General features: G+C 51.7%; 1 protein-coding gene across 1 annotated transcript in view; it reads right to left on the minus strand.

Moving 5' to 3' along the window:
• Nucleotides 1–700: 700 nt before the first annotated feature.
• Nucleotides 701–19,989, minus strand: part of ZNF395 (zinc finger protein 395) — a 42,149-nt gene continuing 22,860 nt past the window's right edge. The window contains 10 exon segments of the mRNA XM_054717606.1: nucleotides 701–1,018; nucleotides 1,310–1,413; nucleotides 2,226–2,318; nucleotides 3,624–3,903; nucleotides 4,721–4,821; nucleotides 5,261–5,386; nucleotides 5,388–5,497; nucleotides 10,050–10,159; nucleotides 12,123–12,355; nucleotides 14,233–14,479. Coding sequence (XP_054573581.1) covers nucleotides 907–1,018; nucleotides 1,310–1,413; nucleotides 2,226–2,318; nucleotides 3,624–3,903; nucleotides 4,721–4,821; nucleotides 5,261–5,386; nucleotides 5,388–5,497; nucleotides 10,050–10,159; nucleotides 12,123–12,355; nucleotides 14,233–14,466 — 1,503 coding nt within the window. The 5' untranslated portion in view covers nucleotides 14,467–14,479 and the 3' untranslated portion in view covers nucleotides 701–906.

Raw genomic sequence — 19,989 nt, forward strand, 5'->3', positions numbered from 1 at the left:
AACCAAGTGTCTGAGAGGTGTCCTTCCCAGCAGGGAGCTCTCACGGAGACTGAAACCCTCTCGCTTTCCCTCAAGGAAAGAGGAAAGAGTATCAAGGTAGTGTTCGACCGCCACGTGTCAGGAAGGGAATTCTTCTCCGCCTGTTGGCTCAGCTACTGGGGACAGCCTTTCAAAAACGAGGCGTCTGGGCTTTAGAAGAGGCCACATGGTATGTGCTGGGATGCCACCCAACGCCTGAGGGGACCCAGATCCAGAGAGCTGTCACCAGGAGGTTGTCCTTTTACTTCCATGGAAGCTGATGGTGAGACAAGCTCTCCATTCTCCACGATTCGGGTGGAGAAGGACTTGCTGCAAAAAAAAAAAAAAAAAATCGCCCAGACACCCCCCCACTCTTCCCACCCCAAAGGCGGGTCCTGCTCTCTGAGTCATCAGCCAGAAACTTTTTTTGTGTGTGTCTTAAGAAAAGTAAATTCATCTTGCTCACAGTCCCTCCTGGGCGAGTTGAGGAAGCAAAGAATCCACCAACTCAGCAGGAAACAGAATGAGCTGTTCCTTCTTTTGATGCTCACACACTAATCCCCTGGCGAGAGGGGATGTGGGGAGGGGAGGCTCATTCATTCTTTGGTCTCTAGTTCGCTGCAGAATACCCTTGGTCAGTTTTGGCTCTCTCCTATATGGGGGGGGGGGGGGGGGGGGCGGGGAATAGGTTCGTTTCTCTTTTTAAAAAATAAAATGTTCCCGCAAGGGAGGGGAAAAAGGGCTTAAGTATTAAACCTCTGCCAAGAGAGCCCACACTCCCAGTGTCCACGCTGTATCTGTAGGTGTCTGCTGCGGGCTCGCGGGTCTGCCTTGCGTCATCTGGCTGCCGTGGGGCCAGGGGCAGCGAGGAGGAGCCGGCCGGGCGGTTCAGTCCAGGAAGCGCTGGCAGGCCTTCTTCCAGCGGCAGGCCGTGCACCACTGGTCCCGGTGCTCAATGCCGTACACTTTGCGGCACTTCTTAGCCTCCCCGCGGGCCTTCCTGCCAAGGGAGAGTAATGAGGGCACCGTCACAGGCTGGTGGTTAGCCCTGGAGAGGGGCCAGGGGTGAGGCTGAGCAAACAAGCGGAGGTAAGGGGGGGGGGTGGAGCGTAGGAGGCCAGAGGACCGCATCTCCTCAGCATCCAGTGTGTCCTCCAGCCGGGCTCACCCCGCCCCACCTGGTTCTGGTTCCCAGGGTCAGTGGCCTCAGAGTCCGCACTGGCAGTGGAGACAGTGGGGAGGTGGGGACGAAAGCCAGGAGGAGGCGACGGGTGGGCGCAGAGGGCCTTACCTGGTGCTGCTCTGGGCCCGGGGTGGAGACGTGACAATCAGGTGAGATTTCACGGCAGGTGGTGGCTGCTGGGGCTCGCTGAAGCTTAGCGACCTGCTCCGGACCTGGGCACGGAGAGAGGGGCCATAAGCACAGGGCAGGCAGCCACGCCTGCGGGGCCCCTCCTTGTGGCTGGAGGGCCAGCATGCCGTTTCCGGAAGGACAGTTCAGACGGAGGTGAACAGGGGCCAGGGGAGGGGAGAGTGAGAGTGAGGAGCAAGCCTTTTAGTGGCGCTCATGAGAGAGTCGGGGCCCCGGGCAGGGGAGGTGGCCACTTCAGGGGCTGCTCCCTGAAGACTGAGAGGCCGTCACCACGGTGACAGAAAAGAAAGGACTGCACTGTCTCGACGCCACGTTCAGGCACCCAGGCTTCCCAGCGTGATCCCTTCCTGCCGGAGACATGTAAGACTAGAGCCCACTGCGGGTGGTACAAGTGGCTTCCAATGCACTTCGGTTCAGAGGCAAGTCACCTGAGCAGTCGTCCGTGGTGGCCGCGAGATTTCTGATCCAGCCTAGACAGCCCCCACCTTCTTGTTGGCCCACCCTCTTCCCCTCCAGCTTTCCCACACTCTCTCCCTTCTTAACAAGCACCACAGACACTCGGGCCTGAAAGGGCACTGACCCTGGCCTCGCCTCGTGATTTTCTTGGCAATAAACTTGCATGAACTGGTTACTTCTCTGCAGGCACCCTCCTTCCACCTTCTAAGAGGGGCTGGGACCCGCTGGAGAGTGCCAGGCCAGGGGGCAATCTTCACAAAGTGTGGGTGCTGCTGACCAGTGTGAGGAGAGGGACCCCAGCACTGGGTATGTGTGGCAGGGCCCTGGGCTCGGTCCAGGGCCCCGAAGTGCTGCCGGGCTCGGAGACCGGCACACTCACCGGAGTGAAGGAGGAGGCCGTGGAGGGGGCGGCGGCCCAGCTAATACTGGTGTAGATGTGCGGTGAGACGGGGATCTGAAAGGACGGCAGGGCCTGCGGAGACAAGACAGCACAGCGTCAGCCCAGGTCCCGGCTCTCAGACTCCACCCACCCTCCTGTGACGTCACGATGCACAGCAGAAGGTCTCTGGCTGGAAACCCTGGGACCCACCAGAAGGCCCTTCCCAAGAGAAAGAGCGGAGTTCCCAACTCTCTGACATTGTCTCCTTAGTTCCAGACGCCAATCGTTTTTCAGAAACCCCTCTCAGAGCTGGTGCACACGGGTGGGGGTGCCAGCAGCCTCATGATGCCATCATCACCCACCAAGAACACGCTAAAGGCAGTTCCCCAAAGACGTCCCAAAGCCCCCTGAGCAGGGAGCGACTGCTGCACCTAGGGTAGGGCGTCCCCAGCAACCACGTGGAATTAGCAACACTCTCCTGGATGAACGGGTTTAGGTTTGTTCATCAGAACACCAGCCACAGTCTCCAGGGGCAGCCAGCTGCCTGAAGGGCCACCTGAAAGTTGGCCAAACATGAAAGAGCTAAGTGACCACTCATTCTAATGAGGAAACTTGGCCCATTTTGTCCAGGTTTTCTGATTGAAAGCACTGCTGTCTAATTACTAACCTGCAAATCTGCCTGGAGTCTGATAAAGTCAGGCTGTGGGCACGAAAGCGTTGTAAGAAAAACTGGCACATGGTAAGCTGTGCGTTGACTGAATACCTACTGTGTGCACAGGGAAGACCATCCTAAATGACACCCCCTCCGTGACAACTTTCCCAACCACATGGGCATCCTAGCCTGGCCCTCCCTCTACCCACAACAATGGCTTGTGCCTCCAGTAGGGTACATGGACGATTATAACTAATCAGAGTTACATATGCATTTCTCAAGGTCAGGGACAATTGTCTTATTCTGTCTGGAAGGCTTACCCCACTGCTTATCACACAGTAGGGTTTTTTAAAAATAGGTGCTGGATCGTTTGTTAACATAACACAATTCTAGGGACTAGAGATTTGCTCTGGGAAGCCCAACTACACGACGCTATCCGCCTTTATAGCCAGCGGCGTAACATCTCCCCAGTCCAAATCCATCAACCTGGGTGCTCGGGGATTCAACCAGATTTCTAAGAATCGCTCGTGACAGCCACCGAGGAAGAACTCGGGAATCCCCACATTTACCAAGTGTGACTTACTTTCCTTTCCCTCTTTGTAGAAGTTAGAGGCGACCCATTTAGCTACAGGGCTCAGCCGCCGACCGGGGTGGTCAGTGGCCTGTGATCAGGCTGGTGGGTGACAGGTCAGACACAGAACGTCCTCACGGTCACAAGGCTAAGCTCCCAGCGTGCCCAGCCGTACCTGGTATGCATGGTCGGCCTGAATGTGCCAGAAGGAGCCGGGAGCTGACTTGCTCAGAGCACCGGAGGGCAGGTAGGATTCCAGGCCGGGGTGCTCTGGGCCCGAGGGCTGGCCTTTGGGAGGAGGTGGTGGAAGAATGGCGAGGGGCGGGCTGGTCACGCCGGGGGTGGGGGCTGAGTCAGCGGTGGGGGCGCCAGCAGCAGCAGCTTCCTCCTTCATCTGCACTTCTGTGTAGTAGAAATCCTCCTCCCGCTTGAACTGGTCGGAGTCCACAGAGTCCCTGCGTGGGAGGGAGACACAGCGGGGGTCAGGGACAAGCTGCCTCAGCTCAAACACGGGGGAAACTGAGGCACAAGAGGGGGGGGGGTGTCTGCTCAGGGCCACCCAGCGAGTCAGGGAAGGAGCCCAAGAGGCCACGCAGGAGCCTGTTCCCAGCGCAACATCACGGGAGGACGTGCTTGCACATCCATGGGACTGTTTCTCCTGCACCTGAGGCTTCTCCTCCCTACAGGGTGTCCGAACCGCTCCTCCTGCAGGAGTCGTCTGACCCTGAGCCCGGCCACGGGTCCTGTCGGGCCCACCTCGTTGCTGTCACAGTCTCTCCTCCAGGGGAAGGGCTGTGAGCCAGTTCCTCAGCCAAGAGCAGCTCTGAGCAGGGAGCGATTGCTGCACTAAGGGTAGGGCGTCCCCAGCAACCACGTGGAATCCAATGGGGCCCCAGGTTCCCGAGGGAAAGCAGGGCCAGGCCTCGCCACGCGTCTCACCCCATCACCCTGTTTCTGCCCAGAACTGTAACAGCTGGCATCCTACAGTGAGGCTGGATGACACATCCACAGACAGACACAGGATGGTGCTCCCTCCCCGTGAACAGCTAGATGAACATTCACTGCGACAGGAGAGGAGGGGCCTTCCTTCCCAGCAGGGAACTCTCTCCCAACAGGCTACTCTGCTGGGCACGGGGACAGGCACCAGGTGGCGCTCTCGGCAAGTCATTTCCTTGGAAGCGTCCTGGGCTGTGGGTCCCCAGGAATCAGCAGGGTGGAGGAGGAGGCCTGAAGGCTACCCCGAGGCAAACAGGCCCTGGGCTCCACACCTACCCCAGATGCTGGGCTTTCACGTGTCGCTTGATGCCCACAATGGAGCGCAGGACTTTGCCGCAGTTTGGCCACAGGCACTTGTACATCACCTTCACCGAGTTCTAGGGGAAAGGAAGACGGGGTCACCGGGACACGTTCCTCTCCTTCATCCCCTTCCCATCCTCACCTCCGGGGGGCTTCAGCCTCCTGCACACACAACCCAACAAAAGGCTCTCTGGGGCCCAAGAGACGGACGGGCAGGGGCAGAGTGCCTCGGCCCAGGAGCCGGGCCTGGCGGCCGGCAGCAGCGCTCGGTGCCGTGGGTCGGACCCCACCAAAGCCTCACGCACACAAGCCTCAGGAGGGAAGCAGAAGAGGTGGGGACTGGAGCAGAGGTGAAAAGAAACCGGCATCGAAGAGAGCTCCTGGGAATGTCAAGAGGGAACAGCAGCAGCCGAGGAAAACTAAAACAGGATGGAGCCTGAGAACGCCTAGGACCGGCGGGGCCCCACGTGGACGCCAGCCTCGCCGGCCTGAGCTCACGCGCACATCACCACGTACCTTTCTTTTACGTGGAGCTGGTTCATCCAACAGGAAAGCGTCCGGATCCGTTTCAAATCCAGGATCAGTTTGGGGAGAACCAAAGGCGTCCCCCAGATACTTGGGGCTGGCCTGGGGGTGGGGGGGGCGAGGGGGTGGAAACGCCGCTGCTCGCACTCCAGTGCCCGCTGGTGGTGCTGCTGCCGCTGTCGGACACGTCGCCGCTCTCCTTCCACGGGTCACAGGCCGCACGGGAAGCTGGCGGAGAGAAGAGACGGGGACGCTCATGGGCCAGTCCCCAGACAGAGCTTCTGGCACGGCCCTGTATACACCGGATTCCACACGGACAGCCCAGGCCAGAGGCCACGACATTCTCGTTTGGAGCCCGGGTTCCTGAATCCAATTCCTGGCTCTGGCTCGGCCTGGCTGTGCCACGTCAGGGAGGAAAAACCCAAACCTCCCCTTTCTGAGCTCCAGTAAAAATGAGGAGACACTGCAACTCATCGCAGCCAAGTCCCTGGGTAGCCCTGCTCGGCTCCGGTGGACATCTCCTGCCACGGCCACGTTGGTAACCACTGACCAGCACGCACACACTGGAACTTCCTCTTGTATATTATTAACAGAAAGAGAACCTAATTAAAATGTGTTTCTCACTGCCCGCCTGGTGTGGCTCAGCGGTTAAGCATCGACCTATGAACCAGGAGGTCATGGTTCAATTCCTGGTCAGGGCACATGTCCGAGTTGTGGGCTCAGTCCCCAGTGGGGGGTATGTAGGAGGCAGCCGATCAATGATTCTCTCTCATCATTGATGTTTCTATCTCTCTCTCCCTTTCCCTTCCTCTCTGAAATAAAAAAAACATATATGTGTGTATGTGTGTTTTAAATGCATTTCTCGCTTTATATGTTTAAAAAAAAGGCAGGGGCCCAGGCCGGCATGACTCCCTGGTTGAGCATCAACCTATGAACCAGAAGGTCACGGTTCGATTCCCAGACAGGGCACATGCCCAGGTTGTGAGCTCAATACATAGTGTGGGACTTGCAGGAGGCAGCCTATCAATGATTCCCTCTCATCATTGATGTTTCTCTCTCTGTCTCTCTCCCTTCCTCTCTGAAATTCATAATCAATTATTATAAATAAATAAATGGCAGGGGGAAGAGGAGGGGGAAGATTCTACTGCCTCTAGGCCTAAAAGAGTGGGTGAGAAGGTGCACAGACATGTGCTGGGGACCACTGGGCGCCTTCCCCTCAGCGGAGTAGGATGGAAAGGCTAAGCTATGAGCTTGTTGACCAGGCTTTCTTGAAAAATGCCTATTGATCATTTAAACCCAGGCAAGTCCATCAAAAACTGCCTGTGGGAAGAAACCACTCAGCCAGCTCTACAGCCTCTGGGACGTGTACCGTTTACCAGAGGTGGGAGCAGCCCAGGTGGCTGCTGTTACCCACAAGTAACACGTTCAGAGAAGACAAGCTCTGAGAGCAATTCAGACCAATGACAGATGCCCGGGGGACGCCCAGCAGGGCCCCGAACCTGCCGCCTGCTCCCAGGAGTGCCTCTGAGCAAGAGGAAGATCACAGTGAGATGGGACACTTTCTGTCTTTAAGTTGCCTATCTTCAGGCTATTTTAGGCCCAGCCCAGACTCTTCCATTGCCTAGGCCCGTGGTTGGCAAACTGCGGCTCGAGAGCCACATGCGGCCCTTTGGTCCCTTGAGTGTGGCTCTTCCACAAAATACCACGGCCTGGGCGAGTCTATTTTGAAGAAGTGGCGTTAGAAGAAGTTTAAGTTTAAAAAATTTGGCTCTCAAAAGAAATTTCAATCATTGTACTGTTGATATTTGGCTCTGTTGACTAATGAGTTTGCCGACCACTGGCCTAGGCCATAAATCCCAATTCCTTGATAGGACAGAAGAATCTGACATTCTCATACACAGAAATAACAAGAGAAGAGGGGAAAGGTGTGGTACCCATGTCCCCAACTACCCCAACTCCACCACGGGCGGGCTTTCCACGGAGCCTCCTCCATAACCTGGGTCCTGAGATGGACAGACACGTCCTTTGTAGCCAGGATACAAATCCGACTGCTCTTCTCTCATCCTGCTCCATATTCCCAACTGCTTCTCGGCTGAGCTGGACCCCTGGGGTAGATACCCAGCATTCCTGTTGCATGTTACCCATGCAGGATCTCCTTCATCAAGTCACACCTGCCAGCAGGAGCCCACCCACACAGCATGGGATGCTGTGAGCTCTTCCCTCCCTAAATATCACTGTCAAGTCTCAAAGCTATGACCCCCTGGAAACCAAGAGTTTATGACATCTATACATGGGGCTTACAAAATAGGGGAGCCCTTCGGGGAAGAACTCAGCAGCCCCAACAGCCCAATAGGTCCAGGGCCCCCACACACCCACTCAGGGAGAGAAGGGCGGAGAAGCAGAATGCTACATCTAACACGATCAGGACTCTGGAGAAGAGCAGGTCAAACACAGGGAAACCCTACAACACAGCAACCTTCCACAGGGAGCCATGCAAATGGCTCAAACGCTGGAACTGGCAGACTGGCACACGAAGGAAGAAAAGCGTTTTAAAAAGCAAAAGATTAATTTCACAAATTAGTCTATACGTTGTAAGGTGAACATAAATTACTCTACCTTCGATCGTGCGATTTTCTAGGGAAGGTACTAGATATTCTATGCATGAAAATGAAGTGCTCCTCTGCAAGCACATAGCAATGAGAGCACACAGCGAACCTCTAAGAAATATCTATAATCCCCTCCGGTCTCCACACACACACATGCACAGAACCACCCTAACAACTCAGACACCCAAGGGAAGAGTGGTTTCTGTGCAAACAGTATCCATGATTGGAGCAAGGTCTGGGTGATTGTGTAGGCCTCGCCTTGCGGCAGAATACTTCAATACCATTCGCTGCCAAGGACGCCTTATATTCCCACTGATTTCAGTCATAAGACCAGACATATAATGGGAAAAAATCTTTAATAAATAATAGAGTAACATGTAAATTACCATCACTCCACTACGCCCATGATTGGGCGGCGGGAGGCTGGGGGGCGGGACTCGGGGTGGCCTATCCGGCCATTGAGAGGCACGGATCCGCTGCCACTGAGGGGGGCTACCCTGCTGTTGAGAGGCACAGGGGGCGGGACTCCCGCCCCTTGTGCCTCTCAACGGCCAGATCCGCGGCCGCTGAGGGGGCCTGCCACGGACACCCAGCTGCACCTCTCAACGGCAGGGTAGCCAGGTGTCCGCGGCAGCCCTCCTCAGTGGCCGTTGAGAGGCGCAGCTGGGTGTCCGTGGCAGGACTCCCACCCCCTGCGCCTCTCAACAGCAGGGTAGCCCCCCTCAGCGGCCGTGGACCATCAAAAGTGGGGGAACTGAGTGCCTGTCTGCTCCGGCACCAGGCCTTTCAGAAGCCTCCGCCGAGCTGGAGGCTTCTGAAAGGCCTGGTGCACCAGCGGACAGGCACCCAGCTCCCCTGTGATCGAAAGCGAAAGCGTGTAGGGGACCCTAAACGTGCATGATTCAATCATGCACTGGGCCTCTAGTCTTTAATAAACTACTAAATTTTGTGTCCAAAAGGGACTTCAGATATCAGGATCATGGCATATTATGTTAGATGTGTATGTGTTGGTGTTGGGGTGTGTGTGTGTGTGTGTGTGTGAATATTATATATGTGTTCTACACACAGATATATACACAAAACCCGATGGGAATTGAAGTCAATGATTTTCTTTCCCTTTCTGACACGTCTCTGGATCTTCCTCCTACTGACCAACCTCCTGGATCTCCTAAACTCGTAGAATTTCCTGAGAACTTAGAACTGACTCCTTACTTCCCCGTTGTTGTTTGTGTCGCCCTCGGTGCTCACAGAGCAGATGCACAACGCACGCCATGCTTCACCACAGGGGGGATAGCAGACACAACAACTAGCTAGCAAACTCGTCACCGATGGCGGGCTTTGGGTGAAGGAAGGAAGTTTGCTTCATCACGCCTTTAAACTGACTTTGTACCTAGAGAGATGACTTAGGAGGGATACTTGTAAAGGCCACTTTCCTTCTGACTCCATACTTTCAGTTAGATCTCACCAATGAAAAAGTTATTCCCTGGGAGTAAGTTAGGCCAGCCGCATAGCGAGTTTCCAAATGAAACACTTCAGGTTCGCCACCAGTCTTGCCAAACTACTAATATCCAGTGACCCTTCTCCTTCCTCCCATATTACTGATACTGTATTTTGGGGGTCGCACCGGAAGAATTCCCCTTTAATTTGTCAATTTGCTGTGAAGTCCTTCTGTCGCTTTGTAGGAAGCAATTAGATTTACTTTAGACTTCGGCTTGTTTATTCCAGGTCCTTGGCCTGTAGGCCCACGCTGATGTACGAGGCTGAATTAGGCACTTGGAACAGGGGCATGAATCTTCTGAGGCCACTAGGGGACCATTTAGTAAGTTTCCACCTTCGTGAACTAAATACTCCTCTATGGGCCTGGTTCAGGCCCCCACCAAAGTGCCTCACTCACTTACTCCCATAGAAGAACTTACTCAAGTGGCCAGTGTGGCTCAGCCCCGTGCTCAATCATCTTCACAATGCACCAGGAAACTTCTCCCCAGAGGAGGAAACTGAGGAAAAAGAACGGAAGCATCCAACTCAGTGTCACTCAGCCGGTCTGGGACACAAGAAAGAAGGGACTCCGGAATCCTGTTGCCGGGCCAGTACTTCGGCAATTAGCTGCTCAGAGCAGAGGACGTGAGTGATGAGACTCTGCCACACCCAGAACCCACGTGGACTCCCTTCCTCACCAGAGAAGTTGGCCTCGGCCCCAGGAGGACTCTGCACGACCGGGCTGCAGGACAGGGACGTCAGCACCATGGCCGCCATCATCTCGTCCATTTCCACTGCCTCGGACTTCCTGGATTCAAGCAGGCGAGGGCCAGAGGTTACATGCTGACACTGCTGGTCACGTGATTATATTACCTATCTGGGCTGTCCCCTCCACATCCCCACTCCAATCAGCCAGTGTGTACATTAAAAAAAGCATGACGGTCTCCCCTCATTCTTCGTGAAAGATACTCATTCTGGATTACGTTTATAGTATCAGTCAACCCCAGTATAAGGGGGTCGGTCCCCATCCCACTGCTGACACCCGGAGGCAACTCCATTCTCTCCCCTGAATTCACTTCCTACATAACTCTGCAGCTTAAAATAGAGAACTGTATTTGGGGGGAAGGAAGGAGAGTCAAAGCAATGAAAAGCAATGAAAAAGAGCATGGACAAAAAGGATGCCCCCTAGAATTCGAAAGCACTAAAATTATCTTTCTTTCCCCATCTTATACTTAAATTTAAGAGGAAACAATTACACTAACCAATTCCTTTCCCCTCCCCCAAGAAAAATGATGAGGAATTCTGTTAGCTTCTGAATGTCAACAGAACCTAGTACATAAGCAATGAGCAAAGTAAACCAGAAGCACTAAAGTAAACCTCAATGCTTTAAACAGCAGAGGTCTATAAAACGTTATATGCTATTTTTTTAAAAAATCCATATAAAGCTACATCATGTGGAAGTAAATTTAGAGCTGTCTATAAGTTAATGCTAAGGTATGGAAAGGTGGTCTGAAATAAATTTGTAGGCAGCTCATCTATTTCACAGGACTGTAATAATCCTCTCTTTACAATTCAGATCCACCAAAATGTGTGACTGGGTTTGAAGTCGTTAAACTAAGACCCGTAATATATTACCCATATTAGCATCCCTTTGTTTTACGTGATCTTTGTATTTTTATTTCCATCGAGTAGAAAAACACGTTCTTTGCCCACATTCCTCTGAATTCACAATCACAAATATTGTTGCTCTGGTCTGCTCTCAATATTCTGGGTGTGCTGTCAAAGGCAGTATTGCCCACAGACAAGCACAGAAAGCGGTGGAATGAGGCTTAACTGCTTGCCCATCCTGGATATAAGACAATCTCCACTGGCAGGTTTCCTCTTTTAATTTTAAAAGATCAGTGTACAAAGAGTATGTACCAGAAACTAGGAGATATATATATATATACAGGTATTCCCCCTCAGGGGAAAATTGTATCATAAAATTCTAAAGCAAGATATCCATTCAAACAGTCTGCATTCAACATTAATGGTTTTGAATTATGTTGAACACCTGAAACTAATACAAAATAATACTGAACATAAACTGTAATTGAAAAGTAAAAAAATTTTTTTAAATCAATGGTTTCGAACGTCTAAGCGAGGGGTCAGCAATCTATGGGCTGGGGACCAAACGTAGCCTGTCGCCTGCTTCTGTATGGCTCCCAAGCTAAGAATGGTTTTACAGTTTTTTAATGGTTTTAAAAAATCAAAAGGAGAGTATTATTTCTTGACATGTGACACATGAGAACTATACAAAATTGAAACCTGGGTGTCCATAAGTAAAGTTTTATTGGAGCACAGCCGTGCCTGTGTGTTTCCTCACTGTCCGTGGCCGCCCTCACACCGCCACCGCGGAGCGGGGTCTCTGGGACCGGGACCGCGTGGTCCACAAAGCCCGCCCTGCTTACTATCTGGCCCATTCAGAACAAGTTCACCGGTTCCTGATCGAAGCCATTTTTCCTGTCTCTCATCATGAAAAACTAAGACCTAATTTTAATCTAAGTGTGAAGAGAGGAAAAACAGCCCTTCGTCCAACCAAAAACAGAACGGACATCGTTCCGGGTTTTTCTAAAGGATGCCGTCTCTTCTCTCTGTGTCCCGTTTGTCCAATATCTTGACAGCTACACACCTAGGACTTCCACATTGCTCCCCCATCACAAAGCATGCCGCCACCCCACACCACCCCGTGCCCCCCGTGGTGTCCAGAGCAACGGTCCCCCCACACAAACCTTTTCGGGACGTCGATGTTCCTGGAGACAGGCCTGTAGGCTTGCGCCTGGGTTCCCGGCTCCGGAAGTGGCCCCTGGGGGAGGGGGCCCTGCAGCTCGGCCGGCCACACCTCCTCCGCTCTGCAGCAGATCTGTAACTTCTGGTCCAACAGCCAGACCGTCACCTTGTCCTCTGCCCAGCTATGCTGCTCCACCAGTCCTGTGCACTCCTGCCCCCCGTACCACACATACACCTGGTGGGAGAGAAAAGCGGCAACCGTGGTCAGCACTTAGTAGTTCTTAGTAGTTCCATAGGCCCCAAGTTCTGGGATCCACCTACACCAACTGAAGTCCCTGCCTCGGCTGTAATTCAAGCAAGAGGCTGCCAGGTATCTGCTTCCCACCTGAGCCCCCGGAGACTGGTTCTTCCCAAAGCAGATCCTTATAAACTCTCTACACCAGAGGTTCCCAACGTGGGGCACACGCCCCACAGGGGGGCAACTTGATCTTTAAGGGGGGTGCAATTCGAGAATGAGTTATTAACAGTGAATTTTTTGCATTTCTTATGGTTCTAGGGGCCACATGTACAGCATATAAATATATATTGTGACACATGTATGCATTTCAGTTCTCTATTGTATGTTTTGAAATTTTATTTGCTGTTTTTTCATATCATTTCATATTATTATTATTTTTTTAACAATGTCTTAGTGATTTCTTCCTCGGTACTTCAACTGTCCTTTCGTTCTTTTATTTTTCTCTTTCATGGATGTCATGTTCTTTGGAAGCTTGTTTAGACCAAGTGAATGGCCTTTTAGGCTTCCTCCGCGTGAATAGGAGTTCACTTTTTGAATAATAAGAATTCTATGTCACGGGGGCAGGGCATCAGGATTTTAGAGATGCTTAGGTGGGGCATGGCCAAAAAGAGGTTGGGAACCACTGCTCTATATGGAGAAAGTGAACATGTCAGTTTCTGAGATTTTTTTTCTTCTGAACTTAGAATCTATATTCCATTGAAGCTTAAGTTGTTATCATCTTAAAATAGACAGTTTTCTGTAAGCCTTGTAGTAACCAAAAAAGGAAGGAAGGAAGGAAGGAAGGAAGGAAGGAAGGAAGGAAGGAAGGAAACACCTCTAGTTAATACACAAAAGATAAAAAGAAAAGAATCAAAGCATGACTATGAAAAAAATCAACAAACCACAAAGGAAGACAGCAAGAGAGGAAGAACAAAGGAATTACAAAACAGTCAGAAAATAATTAACAAAATAACAACAGTAAGTCCTTACCTACCAATAAGTACTTTAAATGTAAATGAGTTAAATTCTCCAAACAAATGAATCTGGAATCCATGTCCATCCTCCTAAATTCTTGCCCTGCATTGCCTCCAAAGTCCTATATATCTGCTGGTTCACAGCTATTGCCTTGGATTACTCACCCTGCCTCTTGCCCTTCACCGACTTCTGAGTCTACCTAGGGACAAGGTGGTAGGGATAGAGAGGTCGGCTGTCCTCTCTCAAGGGCTGCCTAGCAGATGGGGAAGCGAGCTGTGGGAAACAGAAGCCTCGGCAGGGAGACAAAAGGTAGAGTCCACTTATGGACCGTGGAGAAGGCAATGAAAGAGAAGCCCACGCACCTGGATCTAGTGACAATAGCAGGTACCGGCCCTGACACAAGGGGAGAAAACACTGGAAAAGGAAGACCAAATAGTATTCTGACTAAACGAACACCTTCCTCTCTTATTCAAAGACACAACCTTATCAATCTCTCATAAGCCTGGGATTCTTCCCTTAGTTTTGTTAAGTTGCAAACTGCGGCAGGCTGAAAAAACTGGGCTCTGGCCATGCCTGAAACTGAGGTTCTGAGTAGGCCTAAGCCCAGAATGTCAGATGTCAGGTCTCGCCAGCCTTTTCTCCAGGCAGCCCTGTCCGTCAGGGAGGAGTCTTGGATCCGCTGCTGACGACTCATTCTCTCGAGAAGCCCGCTGCCCGCAGGCCCACAGGGCTGCAAGTTAAAGGTCTGTATGCACGCAAAACCATGCCCAGGGAGTTTCCGCCCGTCACTCGGGGCACCACGAGCCTGCTGGCCACAAGCCCGGGAAGATCGGGCACCTGTCCACTCGGGACCATCCTACCTTCTGCCCAGGCTGAAAGGCCACCTGCTGGAGGCCCGAGGTGCTGGGAGCCTTGAGGACGTCCTTGGGCTGCTCCTGACAGGAAGTGTCCTTAGAGGTGAAGAAGGGCTGGGGAGCCACCCCATCCAGCAGCTCCGCCTGCGGCTCCGAAGGTGGGGCAGCCCCGGGCGGCCCCAACACCCGGGCTCCCAGGAGGGACCGTTTTCCAAGGCGCCGGGACAGCACACTGGCCATGCTGCTCTCTTTCCTGGGGAGGCAAAGGGGACACAGAGTCCTTTAGCCATTGTCTGGAGGAATCAGGAAGCTTTGGTGCAGTGCCCTCCCCGCACACAGCAGACGCTGCCGGTGCCTATTAAAATGGATGGAACATTTGATAGTAACTTTTACAATATTTTTCTTTTTACAGAAGTAATACCTAGTTCTTGTAGGACATTTAGAAAGTACTCATATGCGCGTGTGTGCACGCGCGCACGCGCACAAACACACAAACACACACACACACACACACACACACACACGCGCGCGCTCTCAAGAAGCTGCCTCCCAGAGACACCTGCTTTCGCTATATAGCATTCCATGCCTTTACTTCTACAGACATGGGCCCATGGTTTGGTAAATGACATTTTCACAGAGTAGATTGTATACTAGTAGATTTAACTACATCAGTCAATGTTATTTGATAAAAACCCTTTTAGAAACCACAAAGGATCTTCCTAGGCCGATGCATCGTTGTTAATTTAACAAGTCCTTTATTATGATATCTGGGGGCTGTATCCGGTGTTGTGCTGTTTGAACTGCTCTGCCCACAGGTAGCATCCTCTGAGTTCAGCCTCAGCGCGCACACACACACACACACACACACACACACACACACACACCAGGTCAGGTTCTTTACGGCGTGCACCGCTTAACGGCGAGGATACGTTCTGCAAACATCAGCGTGCACTTACACAAACCTAGATGGGAGAGCCCACTACCCCGGGTCATATGGGAGATCCTGTTGCTCCCAGGCTACTAGCCTGTACAGCACGTTACTGTGCAAAATAGCACAAGGGAACATGACGCAACCAAGAAGCGTGGTACGCAGACGATGTATGAGGCTCTTGCCACTGGAATACGGAATACTGTTTTACAGCAAAATAATTTTATAAGCGGAGAGAGTATACTCTGAGATGATGGTAAAAAGCATACTACAGTAAGTACCTAAATCAGTAACACAGTCACTCATTATCATTAGCAAGTGTGGTGCACTGTACACAATTGTATTGCTACCCTTTCACGGGGCTGACACAGAGCAGTAGCTTTGTGTACACCAGCATCGCCAACATGTCGGTGACGCACGGTGCTGTGACGTGATGACGGCTGCAACATCTCTACGTGATAAGAACGTCTCAGCTCCATTAAAGTCTCATGGGGCCACCGTCACGCATGCGGCCCGTCACTGACCTAACCGTGGTTCACGGCACGTCGACTCCTGCTCAGTCAAAGCACGAGGACATCTGTCGGGTACCCGCAGACTCAAGTGTAGCTGGCTTCAAAGCTACCAAGAGCCACCGAAAGGAGCCACGCTGTCCTCTCCCTCGCCTTGCGCCTGAGAAAATGGACGTGTGGAGCGTGAGTGACGTGTTCACTGTGATAACGGTGGTGCCGGAGCCTGAATGCGATCTGGTCTCCTGGCTCCAGATCCGAGAACCCCCACCGCCTGGGAGGTGCCCGCACGCTGCCTCCAACAGCACGTGGCGTCGGCTACTCACGCGTTCAGGGTGACGGAAAGGAGGACCAGGGCCCTGGCATGACCAAGGAAGGCCATCCATCCGAGGCCTCGGCATGTGCATTCCCTGGGGAACAGAGGCTGCTCTGACAATGGCACGTGTCGTTTCTGCATGCTCTGAGGCGTCACTGTACCCCCACCGTGCATACGCCAGGAAGCAGGGAATGGGTACCACCACCCTCCACACGGAATAGGGGGGAATGCCTAGGGGGGAAGATCAAACTAGAAACCCTGGTTTGAAGCTTCATGAGTCAGTGCTCCTGCCTGAGAGCAGGGGTTCCAACTACAATGGCACTCGATGAGCACCAGGGCTGGGGGACACGGGGGGTGGGGTGGGGGGGGGGTCCTCTGGGCCACTCCTTAACCCTCAGGCTCCTACACCATCCCAGAAAATAAAACCTCGAACCTTCCAGGCCCTCGGGGATCCGCATCAGTCAACAAGCTTATTCTTGAGAAATCCCTCCCTTGACCACAGCCTCTGGACTCAGTGAGATTCAGGGGAAACACAGATCTGCCCTGAGGCTACCCGCTCAGTCCCCACTCAGAGCCTCTTTCCTCATCTATAAACCACAAAGCTAGGGACACTTCAGATGTTGCTCCCCAGCAAATGTTGTCGCTTTGCCTCAAATAAGTTCTTATAAAAAAAAAAAAAAAACTTTTTAAAATAAATAAATGACGCCCGGCCGGTGTGGCTCAGTGGTTGTGCGTCGGCCCAGAAACCGAGAGGTCACCAGTTGGCTGCCTCCTGAATGCCCTGTGCTGGATCTACGAAGTTTCTCTCTCATCGATGTGCCTCTCTCTCTACCCCTCTCCCTTCCTCTCTCTCTAAAAATCAATAAAACATATTACAAATAAGTCAATAAACCAACCACAACACGAATGCTCCCCCTCACCAATACCTTGGGAGAGCACAGGAGACTGTGCCTGTAGAACAGGGGTGGGGAACGTCGGGCCCTCGGGCTGTCATAAGGCCCATAGAATCGTTGGTCAGGCCCCGCCAAGGCATTAGGGATGAGTTCATTAAATGCTAGACCAAGCCGAAACCGGTTTGGCTCAGTGGATAGAGCGTCGGCCTGCGGACTCAAGGGTCCCGGGTTCGATTCTGGTCAAGGGCATGTACCTTGGTTGTGGGCACATCCCCAGTGGGGGGTGTGCAGGAGGCAGCTGATCGATGTTTCTCTCTCATCGATGTTTCTGACTCTCTATCCCTCTCTCTTCCTCTCTGTAAAAAATCAATAAAATATGTTTTAAAAAAAAATGCTAGACCAAATCCAGCAGGCTAATTTTTAAGTCGATCATTTTGCATGGCCCTAGCACAGTGTTCGGCAAACTCATTAGTCAACAGAGCCAAATATCAACAGTACAACGATTGAAATTTCTTTTGAGAGCCAAATTTTTAACTTAAACTTCTTCTAACGCCACTTCTTCAACATAGACTCGCCCAGGCCGTGGTATTTTGTGGAAGAGCCACACTCAAGGAGCCAAAGAGCCGCATGTGGCTCGCGAAGCCGCAGTTTGCCGACCACGGCCCTAGAATGATGTTATAAATATCCAAATGGCCCTTGGCAGAAAAAGGGTTCCCCAATCCCTGCTGTAGAAGCTCTTCGCAACCTGCCAAGTGTGATAGAAAGGGGGTTTTACAAGTCTTTTACTCAGAGCTTCAAGGGCTGGAAGCAGAGAGTGTGGTATCTCCACCATGAATTCCCCAAAAGCAGAGAAAAGGTAAGAAGAAGGTCGGAGTCACAGCACCCTAAGGAGCTTCTGTGCAGGTGTGTCTGGTGACTTCACATCCGGTAACAACACTATTGTGGGAAGCTTTATTATAATAAAAAGGAAGAAGAATGTGAGAAGTGAATTCTTGGCCAAAAAAACGTACATCCAACTAACTCGGTTTTTACGGCCCACTCTCCTCCCTTCATCCTTGAAGCCTCAAGCCAGAAACAAGAACCTCTGACTCTCCATTTAATTCCGTGGAGCCAGGAAGAGCTAGAGGCGAGGCCGCAGTACCACGGAGAGACATCAGAGGGCAGCATCCACCCAGAGAAAAGAAACCACCCTTTTCTAGACCAAAAAATCCAGTAGCCACCCCCACTTTCCACAACAGGAAGTTTGAGGTTTCTACCTCTGAAAATGAAGAAAAAGTCCTATTTCCAAAATTCCTTGGCTTCCAGTCTCCAGATGGAGCCTGAAATATTCGGCTAACAGACTCCGACGATGTTTTTATCAGCCTTCTTTTCTTTTTTGTTAACGTGAAAACTACTCTTTATTTGGTTTGTGAACGGGCACCTTCCAAAGCCTGCGGGACTTGCCGAGCTGGGGAACCGGCCCACCTCTGGTGTGTCCCCGCGTCTGTTTGCTCTCTTCTCTGGCCTTCCTCCAGATTCCACACTGAAATGTGCTTTATTTTACTCGTTTATAGTATGCCCACCTCTTAAATTTTTAAAAGCAGAAGAGAAAGAGGGAAGAGAAACTGCCTTTGTCCAGTGCCTCCTAGGCACGAGCTTTCACAAACTGTATCTAATTTAATCCTCAGGACAATGTGAGATAAACATAATGGCCTTTCATTTCTGATGGGGAGGCTGAGCCATAGAGAGCTTAGGGCGCTGAGGCGACACAACCAGGAGCCAGCAGGAGGGTGGCCGGGGTTTGAGGGGTGCTGCACCCATGTCTACCTGGGGTCAAAGGTCATAATCCTGCCATTATTCCCGGAGGTGTGGGGTCTCTCAAAATAAAACACTCCATTACGTTGCTTTTTATCTACATGATATTTCCCCCCCACTTGGTCAGTGAACCTTGACAGAAAAAAAAAAAAGAAAAGGAAAAACAACCTCTGACCCTGCAAGTCTCTACTTCAGTTTCTTTGTACAATTTCTTTCCTTGAGAAATCTCTCCTCCAGTCTTAGCCTCTTACCTACAAAACAGAGGTCGATGCTTTGGTCTGACCTTGTGAAGCAGTCCCAGGCGCTGTTAATCATTTAGTGGTTTGGGAAGACCTTTATCCACACGTACCGCCCTCTGAGAGGGAGCAGAGCGATTATGCAATCCGTCTCAAAAGTTGAAAGATTTTAGCCAGGTTTACACGAGTGACTGACAGCATGGAAGTGGAAAAATACAAATCTAGACTGAATGTAGGCTGGGCAGCATCACCACGTGGGGTTCACTGCCTCTCCTGTGTTTATCAGCATACTCGTTACATGACGGACATGGCTCTACAGATAACAGAGTCCTTCGAGGGCTCAGAAGTGGACTACAGCACCTACGGAGGTCGGTCGGGCAGCGGGGCGGAGGAGCCAGGCTAACTCTGGACCTTCGAGTGACTTTTCAGGCTCACCTGTTACTTTATACCTGGGATTCAGGGTTCCCACCTTCCCTCCTAGCACACGTCGATCAATCTGACTGGAGACTTCGTCAAACCTCTCTTCCCTGATCTCTGCTTCTATCCACTCCCCTATGGGTTTCTTTCTCGGGAGTAATCCAAGGTCCATACAAACCAGCCATCCCCTAATTTGCCATATGATCTGGTACGGCCAAGAGAAATCAAGAAACAGCCTTTAAAGGATAACAATAACGATGTTTCGACATGTAGCCAAATCTCACTTTATGATGTTACAGTCTTGACTTATGGAAATCATTGATTGAAACAAACTGGTGCTAAAAAGGACGTCCTGCTGATGCACAGTCTTAAGGGGATCCTGGGCTCTCCTGTGCTTCTCACTCCTTCCGTTGTCACCAATAGGAGGGGTTAGCTAACTAGAATATGTATTTTGGTCAACGTCCAAAAGGGGTTAGCCCCTTTTCAGGCTCAGAAAACAGACTCTGATGTGCTAGTAGCCCTTAAGTGAGGACATCTGCCCTCCATTAAATAACTGGAACAGACAGAAGAGAAAAACAAACCTTCTCGGTGGTTCTGAGTTGCAAACGGCTATTTGACATGTAACTGTTGCCGGACAACCACATGTCTCGGGCCTCTCACGCACCATGGTTGT

The sequence above is a fragment of the Eptesicus fuscus genome, chromosome 6 (assembly GCF_027574615.1).
Source record: "Eptesicus fuscus isolate TK198812 chromosome 6, DD_ASM_mEF_20220401, whole genome shotgun sequence".
NCBI classification, from domain to species: domain Eukaryota; kingdom Metazoa; phylum Chordata; class Mammalia; order Chiroptera; family Vespertilionidae; genus Eptesicus; species Eptesicus fuscus.